Source organism: Aphis gossypii, chromosome 1, assembly GCF_020184175.1.
Source record: "Aphis gossypii isolate Hap1 chromosome 1, ASM2018417v2, whole genome shotgun sequence".
NCBI classification, from domain to species: Eukaryota; Metazoa; Arthropoda; class Insecta; order Hemiptera; family Aphididae; genus Aphis; species Aphis gossypii.
In genome coordinates this window covers 34,936,808-34,954,495 of record NC_065530.1, presented here as the reverse complement: position 1 = coordinate 34,954,495, position 17,688 = coordinate 34,936,808, and the positions used below count along the sequence as shown (strand labels likewise).

Sequence of the window (17,688 nt, the reverse complement as noted above, 5' to 3'; positions counted from 1 at the left end):
AAGTTTTAATTGCTATTTTCAAAAAAAAAAAAAAACAACTTAATTATAACACCATATTATTCCAATCAGACGTTTTGTTTGTATTGTTGAATCTTCAGTTTCTACGAAGCATTATTGATTAGGATAACATACGAGGAGTTTTAAATTAACTTATTCAGTAATCATTATCACTTAAAAAGAATACTTTATTTAAAATTGTTCTATACTATTATAGGTAATATTATAAGCTATGAATTAATCTTTTGAACTCACAACGATGTCGTATAATTTGCCTGCATCTAACTCCTTAGGAATCCGTATCTTTCTAATTTCTTAAATTTGTTCTATCGACCATTAACCAATATAAATTATGTTATCTATAGTTGTTCACACAAATAAAATAAAATAATAAAAATGATTATATATTTATTATTATTATTATTTTGTAATTATAAATACGCATTAACAGCCAAGTTATTAGAGTAACATAAGTTAAATAGTATAATATGAAAAGATAAATAAAGATAAATGTAAAAAAATTTGCCAGAGTGATAGTTTCTGGAAAGAAATTCACAAAGCTTGCAGTATGAGGTATTACGCTCATTTTGGAATCCTTAATATTATGTTTCATATTATAATTAAGTTCAAATCATTTTCAATTTTTTTTTTAACCTATCCTACTTCTTTGTTTGTATACATCTATGTCAAAATATCTAAATACCTAATGTATACCTATGACGTGTCTAATATTCAAGTTATCGATTTAATTGCAATTTTAAATTAAGGTTGTGTATCTGAAATGCCTACTTCAAACCTCAAAAATAGTTTTTTTCAAAAATCTACACATATTTTTGAAATAAAATATCCGAAGTACTCCACTTAGAAAATTATAATAATTCAATTTACATTTCCATAAATTTGCTTAAATGTTTTTAAATTGCCTATCTTACAATTAGTAGGCAAAAAATAATAAATTTTAACAAAACAATATTTTTATAAACGAGTTTTTCATAATCAAATAATAATCTATGTAATCAATGTTAATAGCCAATATTTGTATACTATATTATGTGGTAAGTGTAGAATTTGAAGTCCAAACATTGGTTGACTCCTTCATACAAGCCTACTGTCTTAATAATATTCATAAATATTTAATTTTCATGATGAACATTTTTATTTTGTCGATAGTAATATAAGTTATAACGAATAACATAAATAGATTTAAATTAATTGTAGATATATTTTATTAATTATTGAAATTATTATATTTTAATTGTATTCAATACCATTAAGTGCAGTAAAAACGTTACAGCAGATAACGTTCTTATTTTATTGACATATTATTATTTCTTAAATTGAAATTTCTAAACAGCTTTTTACCTAAAAATATATATATATATTTGTTAGTATAAATTATTATAAATTATTGATTACACAAACATATTTAAAAAAATAAAAAATATATATAAAACCATATTATGAACTGCATAATAATAATAAGATTATGTCATTGTAGTATAAGCGTAGCTTTTTGATTTTCAAAATCACAAAGATCAGAAGATGCGTGGAACTTGAACCATAGAAAAATAACTTAAGATGCTGACTGAGAAACCTCTCAGGCAGTCTAAATACTATACTGTATTTAATATCTGAAAAAATTAAGGCTTATCTGCAGGTTGGTTACAGTCTTCCATTTCAAAGAACTCATATTTTAATAATTTCTGCCACTCTGATACTCTTCTTAATTTGGAATGTAAGTTATCGTACAATATACATTTTTTTTTTTAAATATTGTACGTCGTGATAGTGTTTGCTTGATATAGATTTTCACACATTGCAGCGGAGGCGGTAAAATTGTATTGCTCTGAGCAGTGTCATCGCTCACGATGTGGCGATAAATTGTATACGACTGCATTTAATATTAGGTACGCTATGGTTATATCGTCACAATATGTGAAGATTTTTAACATCTAAGGACCCTCAGGCTTTAAATTAATTTTACTATACATTTTCATATAGATACTTTCAGTATAATTATCCGTTAACTGGTAATTAGACACCAATTTTTGTACCCAAAGTAACCATACATTAATTTTGTTGATTCGCATTGAAATTAAACTACATTTAAATTATTTTGTAAATGTATACATTAACATAGTAGGTATAGTACAGTACTATATTTAACTACTTAAAAATAAATGTCATTTTTTGTAAATAATTAATGAAAAACTATATAAATTTTAAATCGCTTATTCATATGTTATATAATATGTATGACGTCTTTTTTAATATTATTATAATTTATAGGTTCTAGTTATAATAATAAATAGGTAACTTAACTCTCGAATTGTGATAGAAATCAAGAAATTAATAGAAGATTTTTATTTATAATATCTATATATTTTATACATAAAAATACTATCCAAATGTTTAATTTATTATCATTTTCTAATTTCGACCAACTAATCGTATTTAAATAATATATTAAATACTTCGTAAACATAATTTTTCATTTCATTGATATTTTAATCCAATTAAGGAAAAGTGAAAGTAAAAAGTAAATTTATGTTTTTTCCACAGAAACGAATGAAATTTAACACTAAAAGAATATTGTTATTATTGGTCATGTAGCAATAAAAAACACGAAATTATTTAAACTTAGGTATAATTAATAATGACACGTTCTTAAATCTACTAGACGGCGGTCACCCTTTTACGCAACTAGTCTCAACATATGATTTCTATACTGTTAAATAATTTCAGGTTTTTATTTGGTTGCGATGTATATAAAAATATAAAAATATTGTACTTATATGAAAAACAAAAACCTAAATAAATACATAAAACCGCTGAATATAATAAGTACATACATTTCAATTATGTTTACTTGCGCGGTAAACAATGTGCGTCTTCCTTCCTTGAATAGGACAATAATAACAAAATGCGTGCACACAATTAAATGAGTGTACTAAGCGTTTTAAAATAATTACTATACAACAGTACTTACAGTGATAATATTAGTGATAAAGTTACATCATGTGTAATACGTCATATTCTGTACCACTAAAGAGACAATAAAAATAATTACATAAAATTAAAAGAAAGTGAATAATGTCCCATTAAAATGTAACTCTGTTGTTATTAAAATATGCTATAACATTTGCCTAATTTGTACACTCTTCCGTGTCTTGAGTATGAACAATATGCATGATCTTCTTGAAATAATATAAAATTCTGTCATTTATCTCATTCGAATGCGATGAGCGACAACGTAAAGGAGCAATAAGCGCCCAAATACTGAAATAGGTAATATTATGTGATCATTATTTGGAAAAATGAAAAAGGCAAGTATAATGTTGTAAAACTACATTATAGTAACAATTGAATACGATGTTGGTAATTTGCAATAATAAGAACCTGTATTTCGCATGTTTACAGGTTTTACTTTGGCTATTGATCTTCGTCTGTCATTCTCATCAGATGCCACAGCTCGACGTAGACGTATTTACTACAACAGAGACGACCGATACTACCACCGAAAATACCATCGAAAACACCAAGAACTTTTCACGAGTTACCGAAGAAACCAGAAGTTTGGAAAAAATTTCACGAGTTACCGAAGAGACCAAAAGTTTTGAAAAAATTTCACTAGTTACCGAAGCCACTGCGGTTTCAGTTCAAACGTCCGTTAACTTTTCGTCGTACAAACCGAGTGTGGTTTTCGAAGACTTCAAGCCCAGCAATTATTATAGGCCCGACGGTAATCCTATATTCGAAAGGCCTAGTCCACAATTCACGCACGAAATTTTCCATAAACCCGAATACTTCGCAAGACCCAATAAACAGACGTACCAATTACCACCGAAATCTAGCGAAAGTAATGTAGTTTTCCCCCAAGCTTCTCAAGAACATTATTCCCAATATTCACATCCCGACAATCGATCAAACGGACCGGAGTCCAGGGGCCCGCATACGTTCGCCGAAGTCTCACCTCAACCGCAGTCCAAGCCGATGAAACACGATTTCGGCGGGGCACAGCATGCCAGCGCTTACGACAACTTCTACGAAAGGCATTTCGGCAAATACCATGTGAACGAGATGTCACAATATTCGGACATAATGCACGGACCGCCAAAAGTTTATCACAGCGTCACGTCTCATAAAAAAGACCCTTGGAAGAGCATGCTCAAGGTGTTGGCCACTATCCTGCCGGTTGGTCTGTTGCTCGCTTCTTTTCCGCCGACCGTTATCAAAGTGGATTCCAAGCAATACCCCTACCAGTAAGTAAATGTTAATATATTAAATTTGGTTAGACGAAAGTGAGTTGCTTGTAAACAACAAATATGATGTATACATACTATACATCTATGTATTAGGTAAATTTCAATGTTATCATACTTATTGGTGCAAATCTGCACAAACTAACGATTTTATGTCTACACGCATCATGGCGACAACGCGTAGGTACAGTGCGCTTCCGTGAAAATCCGAGTCCGACTTTTCTCGAGCGTTGCGATTTCTGCCGCATATAGTTTCGTACAGCGTTGTCTTGCGTAAAACGGTGTTCGTATATAGCTTAAACGACCTAACCTAACTTAACCGCATCATGACCCGACGTCGACTCCATTTTTGGTAGCTCTTATTCTATGTTTTTCTACTTTGTCATCATTGATATATTATTATGTATATAATATACGTATATACTCCGTTGCAGCGACCAACCCAATGTACTTAAATATATATGTATAAAATACGTGCGGCTGGTTCGGATATACAAAACGGGGCGGGGAAAGGGGAAATCTATACGCAGTGCTCATGATCGCGAATAACTGCACCCGGTGAAAAGTGTGTCCTTATACGGTAGATCGCACAGCCCGACGACGACCAAGTAAACCATTCTCTCTAATCGGGAGACTCCGCGCCACGATGACGTTTCGTGCGGGTGAAAGCGTCTCGGCTTTACGCGTATACTGTATATATATATAAAATATACGCACACACGACGAACTGACAACGATAACACAATCCATCGCGGCACCCATAATACACGCATATATAGCTTCTCCTTTCCTATGGTTACTGAATGTATTACGTTAGTGTGTGTGTATGTGTGTGTGTGGATGCGATTCGATAAAAACGAGAGATTAAAATAATATAATATCGCGAACAAATAATGTATTGGGCCAACAGCACACACATATTTTATGTGGTACCTTTATGGTATAGTTATGCAATAATAATATTATTGTCTTCCGATTTATTACTAAACAACGTGATTCACGATAAGTATACTCATCGCGCGCTCACTCTCCTCACCCCCATTTATTCTTGTAATAGTAAATTTATTCAACTTCTGATTCATAGAATTTAACTGTAGAATGTTTGTAATACTCGCGTATAAGGCGTATCCTGTAGCGATATAAATATTTGTTTTTTTCAAACAAATATATCTCGTTTTTACCGTAAATTATTTAGTGAATAATTTTTTTGAAAATATTTTTGTACACAATTTAAAATTTAAACGAGTTACGAGTATAATGTTTTAGTTATTGAAATATTTATATTACGATTATTACTATACTTTAAAAATAGTATTACAAAAATATGAAATAGATGTAATAATATGTACCTAATTGATCTAGTATTTATTATACTGTATTTGGACCGTTTGCAAAAATAAAAATAAATGTCTACTAAATAATATTCACGGTAGAAAATGAAGGTCACATTTAAAAAGCCTAAAGTTTGTATATCTACAGGACACTCCTTAATTTAAGCAAAAACTCAATTTTTAAAAACTTATAAAAATTTAAAAAAACTTATCTAAATATATTTGAAAATTCCAAAAATGACAATAATATTATTATTGAAGAAAAGAGGAAATAAGAGGGGAACGGAGAATCATCCTGTATACGCACGTGAAAACTTATGCAGGTCTTATGGACTACACCCGACCGCCGATACCTGTAGAGAAATCTTTGATTGTACAAAGGTCATTGTTGTGACTTACAGACACTAAGCCACTAAGTGTGTTTTGTTTGTCTACTTACTCACGTTTAGCTCGCAAGTTTACTACTATTATTATTATTAATTAATATTATTTTCATCTCGTTAGTACTCGTTGTCTATGCGATATTACTGTGTAGATGCATTCTACCGTGGAACCATGTTTGACGGTCGACGGTCTCTATTATATTAAACAATCATAATTCGTCTATTCGAATTATGTTCTCATGGCGCGCGCACGTGCAGCACTTGTCCATAGATTATTATCGAATTCCATGGCCTAAAAAGTGAAAACAACTAATTAGACACAAGTTTTTTTTTTTTGGAAATATTTCTAAAATTGGACGATCACTGACGTTTGTATGCACTGCAACAGCATTATATATACACTCGGTTAGATTAGTATAATATTATTATTCATTTCGCTACAGGATCCTTCAGTTACGTTATTAGAGCGCATAGATATTATGGTAGATACGATTAATTTCCACGCTCCGACGTATTAAAGTTTGAACGCAGACTAATCAGTAATCACCTTTACCTGCACAATTACTTGCAATACGGTTTTGACGTGTTTCCTGTCTAAATATTCGAAATAATTTCTTTAGAATACGTTCAGTAGTGCGCTTATTATATATTATAGTATACATGCATATACATATATTTTTTTTAAAAACAAATAAGGTTTATATTATATTATTATGTGCTAGAAGAGTACAATAATGTTTCGAAAAAGATTAAGTTGAAAGGTGAAACTATTTTTTACATTACATATAAATATTGCTTATGGCCAAACGTTTCAATTTAGAAAAGTTCAAAGTTGTTATATGTTTATGTATACGCAAAATATTATTGCCTGCGTTTAAAATAATAATATTATAATATATTTACCATTGATTTAGGTTCCAAAAGAATTCGACAACATTCAGTCCAAATATTATTACTGGTAGGTATAAGGCATTAAGAGAGATGAGCCCGGGATCAAAAATTGACGGAGAAGACAAATCGCCTGGATATTTAAACGATTGTTTAAAAAAGAAAATATGCGAAACCCTAAAGAGTAACTATTCGCATAGTGAACTGGAAACTCTGCATCAAAACTATAAGTTAAAGTAAGATTAATTAAATATTTATACACCAACTCCGACTATGAAATAAATAATATTGATAACGTGGATATATTACGTATATATCTACGTCATTAGTCGACTATACCTATGTATTATTATTTATTATCATATAAAGTGAAACATAAAATAGATGCACACTACTTACAAATAATGAGTAATAAATACCATGCATTTATAAATAATAAATAATTATATTTCTTAAAAAATGGCAAACATTTATATTTAACAGTAGGTAAGTTAAAATAATTTTAATCGAAAATTGAATGCCGACTGTAATAATAAGAATTTATGGTAGACACCTACAACTAAGATTCAATAACATATTATCGTCATTGGCCCACACGTTTGAATCAAAACATTAATTATAGGACTTGAATAATAATTTTACCATGGCGGACCATCGTATTTTTCCGATTATTCATGTACAATGTTATCAGTGGAATAACCTGTGGCCATGGTGACTGTAGTTGACATTATATAATATGCGTACATTTAAAAAATTGACACAACGACTAAGTGCACGACACACGCGCACATCTGCATAATATTATGTCGTTTCCATTTCACACACGTACAACAGAGCAAATTTGTGTTTAGCGGAACCAATATTGTGTTGTTAGCTATAAAATACGTATTAGAGTAAATATATATATATATTAGAGAAACCTATTAACAAACTTTAAGATAACAATACTTTCTGCAGTATTTTTATGTTGATATTTTTACGATATTTTAATTTCCTAGCAAATCGCATACACAATATTGTAAAACACGAATAGTTTACATATGCTCATCTAACCCGCTTACAAATTTAAACATCATAAAAAACCAACGCACACACTATCATACAGATGAGTCCTACTGAACTTTCTTGCCTTTTAAGTTTGATAATAAATTGATTCACTGCAATAATATAAGGCCAACAACACCAAGTCGGTTCGATTAAACGTATATACGTATAATATAATATAACGTATAAGTTTGACACGTTGTACGTTCGTAGGACGGAGACGAAATACTATACGAGTGTGACATCTTTATAGTAAAGGTATCACATCATTAGCCGCAGTGTAAAGTTATGGACACATATTATTATCGTCTTACTATTTTCAGTTGGACCGCGGACAATAGCCCGGCGATGGTGGAAATCGCAAACACAGCCGCGTCCGCAGACCCGGAATCGTGTCAAGTATTCGTTTGCAGTGATTGAACAGGCTGGGCGTCGCTGTTGTGCTGTACATATTATATAGTATATACATATAATATTATTATATATAGGTAGTACTGTCTGCAATAATAATAATAATAATATAATATACCTGGTAGCTTGTATGTATATAGGTACATTTTTTGTAATATCAACACGATAACCACAATTTTTATATGTATACCGTTCGGACCGCGAGAATTCCATTAATGCACGGAATGCAGACACGTTTTAATGGCTGGTTATCGGAAGTTGACTTGGCCCTGGGCGAACTTTCGTTCCACGGTAACCATAAATAAATAATAATAAAAAATTTAATCTGCTGGATGAATTTCGTCTAAGAATGTGGTTGATGACACATTCTCATACATAACGGATATCGCTTTCTTTTGTGGCTTTTGACGCGATCCTCGATCATAGTCAGAAGAACAGGCATCACATAACATATAGGCACACTTTTGATGCGATTTATATTATACGCATATGCGTATATTATAGTAATACATATTTTAAAAACGGTAGATACCTACGTTCAATGTTTTCTATTACAAAACTCAAACCTAATGGAAATTCGAAAATCGTGGTTTTTCTCGCAATATATTATATTATACCATTTGGCCCAAAAATGGATAAATTATTTGCATTTTAGTGTTGTATTATGTAAATATATATTATTAAACGTTATTATATATTATACTATTTATACTTATAGACGAAGAATATTGTGAGTTAATATTAGGTATATTGTACATTTTTTTCGCTTTAAAGCATTTAATATTAATCCACCTGACAGTCACATTTCGCAAACCGTATTCATCGATTAAAAATAATAATACCTATCAAACTGTCATAAGGCTTCATATTTTTTGGTCAACTCAAAATCGTCAGTGATTTGAATTTTTTTCATAACGCTTCTATATAAACAAATACAGTATAATTATTATGACACGATTTTAACTTCAAAATCCCAAACGAATAGTATTCATACTTGACACAAATATTTCAATTTATTACCAAACGAGTATATTATACACTATACACGTCATACAATGCAATGCGGTTGTATACATTTTCATATGCACATAAATTCGATTTCGTCTGTCGATCGTTTAGATAAAACGTTTAACGGAGTCTAGCGTATTTAATGTAAGTAGCACGAAAAAGTAAAACCGAAGAGCAACACGCGCAGACATACTTAACTGCGAAATTAAATAACTCTCCAGCGATTATAAGTACATTCCTCTCTCTTCGGACATTGTAGATTTTATGTTATGATTTAATATCTTTCCATGTGTACTATGCAAGTGCATATTAAGGTTGATGTTAAATCTTTTAAAAAAATTTTAATAGAACGTTCAATATAGGTATATTCAGCAAATTTTATACGCCGTCTCATCATCATTCTATTATTGTCGATTAAAAAATATTTTTTTTTCTTTTTTTCTATTATTTTTAATTAAGCATTTTATTTTACAAAATACATTTCGAAAGTTTTAAAATGTTACATAGTATTGTAGGTATACGTGAATCGTACTACCAATAGTAATATACTCGTATTTTTCTTTTACACGAATTAAACATTATCTATTGATGCAGTAAGATATTTATTTTATAATTGTATTATATTCTTTATATTTTTGGCAAAGTGAAACATAATATTATACATAGAAATTAAAACTTATATTGGCAAACATTTGTTTTTAATTAGGTAACTAAGAAAAATACTGTCTTTAAAAAATTGCATATATGGATTCGAAATTGGATAAGTATACTTAATTTCACTATATAAAAAGTCAATACCTTGCTCTTTAATAGTAAGGATATTTTTTAAAAATATGTGAAAATCGAGGGGAAAATAAGAAAAAGTTGAGCAGGATATACAGATAGTAGCACTCGTCTCGCATCAATCACCTTGGTGAAAAATAATGTTTTGATATTATATTTAATATTTGAAAGTAATAAATAATCATCGAATTAAAAAAAAAAATCCTCTTTTAAAATTTAAAAAACCTCACATCATGTTCTTAAAAAACATTTTTTAGTGGTTAATTCTCAAATAAAAAAAAAAAAAACAGTTTAAAATTAAACACAAGTTAAAAAGCACATTTTAAACCAACGCATTCCTAATTTTACTTATTTAAACGGTAAAAAAGTAAAAATAATAACTCGTCTTTCGACAAACCTTGAATTATAATCTCTCCGCTCTTCAAATTATTTAAATACATTCGGTGTAAAACCCACCTAATTCATCGAGTGATAGATATTTTTTCTTTGTAATATTTGACAGACAGATTTTATGTTATGTTTATATATTGATAATAGTTATTACTTATTTGATGATGAATTATGATTCTGGACGGGGAAGAGAGACGGCGATTAGAGTGGCCTCTGAAGTCAGTACTAAACTCAAAAACTCGGTGACTCGGATCTCCGTCATTATATTGTCTCGTTGACTACAATATTTCTATGCATTAATGTTTCACGCTTTAGTCATTACTTAATTTACATTGACTTTCGCGTCGGTCCCAGAATAAATACTCATATTATGAACTGTAATGTCTTATTTATTACCTACCGATATGCTTATTAATTGTGTAATACGTTTTAAAGATAATCTTGAACTCATGTAATATTCCTTTTAGCTAAGTCATTGAAAATCACACAGGTGCATAGAAAAACCATAATGTGTACATATATATATATTCGTAAGGATGTCTTGTAATCTAAACAATACTTATTGATATTCAATAAATTATTAGTTTTGTAATATTCGTCAAAATCTATTTATTATGTTTTACGTTTGCCTACATAGTACACCGGCTATACCATTGTTTTGTGTATGGTTATATATTATTATTTATATACTGTTATACAAAGACAGCGATGTATTCTCTAAACAACTTTCTGAATATAATTATAATAAATACCTACTTACATATTATTTTTAATTATTTTTTAAAGACAATCTTACAACATATAGTTATGTATAAAATGATAATTTTTTCTCGTTATTTTGCGTAAAATAAATAAAAAGTATAATATTAATTATTAAAGGTCAACTACTTTTTAACTTAATTTATGTAAAAAATATTATAAAAACATAAACTATCAAAAACATGCGATTTTTAATTTTTACTAAACTACCTGGTATTCTGGTTCATAAAAATTATTATTTTAACCGTACCTAAATAAACTATGTAATATAAACTCTTTGTTGTAGTATATTATATACTATTCATTATATTTAACACGGCTTAATTAAATCTGTTGTTTTAATGTTTTAAACATTATCAATAATACATAAATTTAAAATCAAATTCACCAATATATACCGGTAAAAGACATGCCATTTTTGTACATAAAAATTGAGAAATAACATACAATTACTGAGTATTTACATAGTCATTTAAGTAACGCACACATTTTAAATAAATATATAGTTTTATTAAATAAATACATGTGGTTATCAATGATTGAGAAATTTTAGAGGATGTCAGTGCACTAATTGTTTTCTATCTCTGACTTTCGTGAAAATTGTATATAATAACTGTAAAAATTAACTTAAATTAACGTCAATGTTATTTAAAATACATTTTTTTTGTATAAATAATTTAGAATTATATAGTTTTATGTTGTTATTTTATGCTATACGTAAATACAACCCATCGATATCTTTAGTATTACACTTAAATGTAATTGAGTAATTTAAGGAATTCCACAGTTGTTTGGCTGTCCCGCCGTCTTGGAATTTCACTGGAGGTGATACAACTTTCTATACATGTAACAAAATAATTGAGAATAAAATTATTGAACTTAGTGTAGATATGTACATGATCAAAGAATATTGTTTTATTTGCGTTTTTTTCTAAAGCATAAATAGTTTAAATAAATTCATTTTAAATATTTTAAGCAAAAACAAAAATTCATTTTGAAAATTGTTTTCATTTTAGTCCGAGAAATTATTAGCGTTTTCGATTTGACAAAATAGTGTGCACTGAAATTCCACTGGCACTGAACGAGTGTTGCACCACACTTGCACTAGTTTTTTACAAATCGAATACATTTTTATGTTATCATTGAAAACAAAATATAATCGACTTGGAAAGAAAGAAAATTCTAAATAGGAGCGCCGGATTTTGTATTATTATTTTTGCATTAATATTTTATTGAAATTTGAAATTATTTCACATTTTTTTTTTTTAAATATATTTTGTCAGTAGATAGGTACTTCCTACAATAGTTTCTAGAATGTCGTCCGATTCTGATGTTAAAACATTTGACGTAAGTAGTTTTCATATAGGCCCGAATTTAATTAGAGACTTACCGTGAAAATCTTGGTGGGCCGTGTAAAAATTTGTTTGGTAGCTAAAAATTGGACCGTTATTATTTTCAAAAAAATAAATCCAGTCTTTGTAGGTAGTGGAATAATAATATAGAATGTTATAATATAAATCAAAATGATAAATAGGAAATTAGATTATAATGTTCCCTGTTATCGAGAAAAACGGTTCATATTTATATAATGCACTCATTGCACTGACAAAATCGGTGGTGCAAATAATGCGCACTGAGTGCACACCAGTGTTGTCAGTGCAATTAAATCGAATACAAAACACCGCACCAGTTCTCTGAATATTGGTTAAATCGAATACATTTTTGCACTGAGTGCAAAAAGTGCGTCAAATCGAAAACGCTATATGTAAATATTTTCTTACGTTCAAAATGTTAAATTTTTTCAATAATTTGTTTTTAAATATTTTTATGTACATATTTGCCATAGAGGTATATATTAGCCATAGATGGTATATATTTGCCATAGAGGTATATATTAGCCATAGAGTGTATATATTTGCCATAGAGGTATATATTTGCCATAGAGGGTATATATTTGCCATAGAGTGTATATATTTGCCATAGAGTGTATAAACTTGCCATAGAGGTATATATTTGCCATAGAGTGTATAATATATTTGCCATAGAGTGTATATATTTGCCATAGAGGTATATATTTGCCATAGATGGTATATATTTGCCATAGAGGTATATATTAGCCATAGATGGTATACATTAGCCATAGATGGTATATATTTGCCATAGAGGGTATATATTTGCCATAGAGTGTATAAACTTGCCATAGAGGTATATATTTGCCATAGAGGTATATATTAGCCATAGATGGTATATATTTGCCATAGAGGGTATATATTTGCCATAGAGTGTATATATTTGCCATAGAGTGTATAAACTTGCCATAGAGGTATATATTTGCCATAGAGTGTATATATTTGCCATAGAGTGTATATATTTGCCATAGAGGTATACATTAGCCATAGATGGTATATATATTTGCCATAGAGTGTATAAACTTGCCATAGAGGTATATATTAGCCATAGATGGTATATATTTGCCATAGAGTGTATAAACTTGCTATAGAGGGTATATATCGAGAGTCGACTGTATATATTATTAAAGATATTCTACCGAAAAATTAAGTTTTGTAGTTGACACTAGATTTAAATTATATAATGATATATAAGTGAGAGTACAATAATTTGTCGATTTTTCAAATTTACATTTAATAAATCAAATCAGTTAACCTTTAAGCTATATTCATTATTATAGGTAGTTTTTACACAACCACATCATAGAAACAAAAAATCGATGTTTGTTTACTTTGTATCTTTTGATCTTTAGTCACGCACTTAGTTAAATCTATAATATTTGCACGGTAGTCATAATATTATCTATGTTCTTATACTGTTATAAATATTTGCGCGATTATAACAATTAATAATATTTGAATTTTCAACAAAAAGTACCAAGGTACTTACCCTTTTGTTGTTATCTGAGAATTCATCCAAACCACCAACACTTGAACCTATAAGCCACATTTTATATAATTATAAGTTTGTCAAACATTCACCTTTTGCCATACGCAGTATAGAAAAAACTATTATAAAAATATGTGGTATACACCCAAATTTGGTTTTTATAGATTAAGTGCTTGCGGCTAAAGATATTGACTGACTAACTGACTTCCCGATAAAATAATACCTACTTTCATGAACTTTAAATAGATACCTATAAATTTCAGATTAAAAATTTAAAAAAATCAATTAAATATTAAATAAATATTCAAAAAAATATGCTTTCAAATTTGTTGTGCCTATTTTTTATTTATAATTAAATTAAGTAAAATTTTCGACTTGGTTTTCATTTTTAATATACTATGCTAATTAATAATAAATGATTATTATATTGTTAAATTACTTTAAGAAAAAGAATAAAAATAAAATGATTATATCAAATAATATTATACTTTGATTCGAATGCTTTTTTTAGTTATAAATACCTATAATTTAATTACATTTTAAAAACTTGACTGCCAAGGTTGTATTGGAAAACTTTAATTGCCTGCAATGAGACTCCATACGGAATCCATACGGAATCCATTGTCCCGGAATCTAGGACAATATTTTTTTAATTAAACGAATTCTCATAGGTAGGGAATCTTATTTGTAAGGATTTTTAATGTGTAATTCTGTAATACAGTGGATACCACTATATGCCTGTTTTGAATGTTTTAGCACACTAAAAATATATTATATTTTTTTTTTTAACTGATTAAGTCATATTTCAAATAAGTTTAAGTTTTAATATTGATAAAAAAATGTCTATTTTAAACCACGTTAAGTAATATTGATAATGCAAGTCGTCATAGAAGTCATTAAAATAATTTTGAAACTATTGATACTATTTTTAAATTATACACTACCACGGTTAAATGTATAAATGTATAAATTAATTTCTATATTTGAAGTAAAGAATATTATTGGGATATTTTGATAACAAGGAAAAAATCATTATGCAGTGCTAAGTAACCCTAAACGGCTATACAGGATCTCATATTATAAAAAATCAAAAACCAATGAAAGATCTACACTTAAAGGCTAATATTGTTTGTGTACAATTTTTAAAACAAAGAATAAAAAAGAACTTTATCATGTTATTGAAGAATTTTTTTAAAAAACTTGTGGCGGGAAATTGAAGCCCGTTACAATTTTGAAAAGAGTCTCACAGGAGTCAAGTTGTTAAGTATCTTATAAATTACTAAAATAAAGAAAACATTTCTATATAGAATTTGTTATTATACTTGAAATTAGAAGTAAAATATTAATACTCTTAACCCGTGGTTTAAATGCGTCGTAAACTTAATATGTATTTAATATCAATAAATCATCATACTAATACTGTTAAGTTGTTTATAACTATAAGAGCATTAACACATTTCCTTTATGCAGATCTGTAATAATAATTGACTGGTAGTGGTAAAGTGGGTCCCAAATAATTTGATGAATATCAGGGCTAGATAAATTGAGCTCGAAAAACTTTAACGTGTTGGGCAAAACGTCTCGAGTAATAATATATTTTAATTTTTTGAAAAAAATAATTTATAATTATAAATAACGATAATATACATAAAAAGGAAAAGTCTCTACATTAAATGTGTAATTATCAATAAGTGACTATCGATTATCAATTTGCTGATAGTGTTTAGAAAGACCTTATGACCACTAAAATGATCGCATTATATTATCCGTTTATTGATTATCAAAAAAACTTATCTATGATCGATGATAGCCATGACGACTAGTTACCATGCTATAGTTAAGACGTTCAACTTCAAAATTATAGTGCTTAAAATTCTTTGTTATAATAAAAGTATTGTGGTCACACAATGGATACAATAACAAGTGAACAAAACAAGACAATTTTTATAATAGACGGACATAAATTCTGATTTTATAAGCTACCTACTTAAAAACGATATTCAACGATTACTACTTTAATGTTTGTAAGTGTTATTTAGAATTGAACGTACTAGCTAAATTAATTCACACAGATATAAGAATAAGTAATTTACCACCTTTAACATTATTAGATTTATGGAAACTCCATAAAATTTTTTAAACCTGACACTTGGTTTAACTTACACCTTTTTAAACCTGGGACTTAGTTCACCACAAAAATAGTGTTTTGTCTCAATTTACCTAGCCCCATAATTGCCTACATAAGTATCTATTATAGCAAATAATTCAATTTAATTATAAATTTAAAAATAGTATAATAATTTAATTTTTTTTATTATAATATTACAATATGGTGACTGTTTAAAATGTGTGAATCATGTGTATACATAGTGTATAGGTATAATACTATAATACATACAATATATTATATATTTTCTTAAAACTACTTCAAAAATGTACATTTTGATATTACCCTATAGGTAGTTGTTTGTATTGCATTGAAAATTTAGCTTTCACGTGTTTACAAATGATTCAACAGAAGTGTGAATGTCACTGTATGTAGGCCTTACAAGTTGACATGCTATAAACAATTATACACGTGCAAATAATATTATAGTCGCACATTCACTCAACTGCAAGTACTTTGTAAGTAGTTTTAAGTGGAAATCGACAAATGCAAAAAGATGAACTGAGAGGTGGGAATCGTCAAAATCACAAAAACGTATTTTCTTCGGCGTGAAAACAAGATGATAGGTAAATGTGTTTTGGAAGAATATGTCTTTTTTACAATAACTGTCGAGTGGGTACGGAATTTCAAATTCTAAGACTATTACAATAACACATTAATAAAAAACGCAATGACTTCGCTGTATTGTGTATTATGTTAGAAACTTAGAAACATGTACAAACGTAGACAACTACAACAACCATTGGAAATCATTTTAAATGACAGTGATAACTGATGATATACCAAAATTAATTTTAAATTATCAATAAATTAGTATAATATTATACTTCAAAGCATAACAAAAATATAAAACTTTTGTAAGTTTTCTATAGAAGTTTTTAAAAAAATTTGTTTAAACACATTACTTTAATATATTAACCTAAACTAAATTTCAAAATATTTTAATATTTATTGGTTACTAAATTAACTAATTTGAATGTTGTTGTTAAGATGAATATTAGGTTTTAATTTTCAAAAAATATTTATTTATAATAAAAATGTTAAGTACCTATTTAACCTATGTGGCAAAATATAGAATGTGATTATGATGATTTAAAATTATTGTTTAGTAAATAAAATGGAATTAAGAATTTAAATATGATATTACATCGAACATATTACTAATATGACGTTTAATTTGTTTAAAATACTAAATAGTAAATGTACTCGTATTACTATAAATTAAATAAGTGTAATTATTTCTATTATTCTTAAAAACTAAAATTATGACTTGATTAAATATTTGTTAAATTCATCTTAACCACATGCAATACAATAAAGTAGCTAAATAATAGATAAAAAAATAAAACTTAAATTTTTTGTCAAGT

The 17,688-nt window shown here is 28.3% G+C and overlaps 1 protein-coding gene across 3 annotated transcripts; it reads left to right on the top strand.

The window, feature by feature from the left end:
• Positions 1 to 3,170: 3,170 nt before the first annotated feature.
• LOC114129796 (uncharacterized) lies at positions 3,171 to 9,033 on the top strand. 3 transcript variants are annotated; one of them, XR_007603166.1, is made up of 5 exons: positions 3,171 to 3,323; positions 3,418 to 4,259; positions 6,888 to 7,097; positions 8,229 to 8,393; positions 8,457 to 9,033. XR_007603166.1 is itself a non-coding variant. In XM_027994635.2 (4 exons), the coding sequence occupies exons 1-4, from the start codon at positions 3,315 to 3,317 to the stop codon at positions 8,323 to 8,325; spliced, it is 1,158 nt and encodes a 385-aa protein (XP_027850436.2). In that variant the 5' UTR covers positions 3,171 to 3,314; the 3' UTR covers positions 8,326 to 9,033. The 3 variants fall into 3 exon arrangements, 2 of the variants coding, with proteins under 2 accessions (XP_027850436.2, XP_027850437.2); XM_027994635.2 differs by having other exon boundaries at positions 8,229 to 9,033; XM_027994636.2 differs by having other exon boundaries at positions 3,228 to 3,285; positions 8,229 to 9,033.
• Positions 9,034 to 17,688: the final 8,655 nt, after the last annotated feature.

What these genes read in the sequence shown, in the direction of transcription:
- LOC114129796 (XM_027994635.2), top strand. An exon ending in TCCAAGCAATACCCCTACCA is followed by an intron (nt 4,260 to 6,887) that starts GTAAGTAAATGT and finishes CCATTGATTTAG; the next exon opens with GTTCCAAAAGAATTCGACAA. An exon ending in CATCAAAACTATAAGTTAAA is followed by an intron (nt 7,098 to 8,228) that starts GTAAGATTAATT and finishes TACTATTTTCAG; the next exon opens with TTGGACCGCGGACAATAGCC.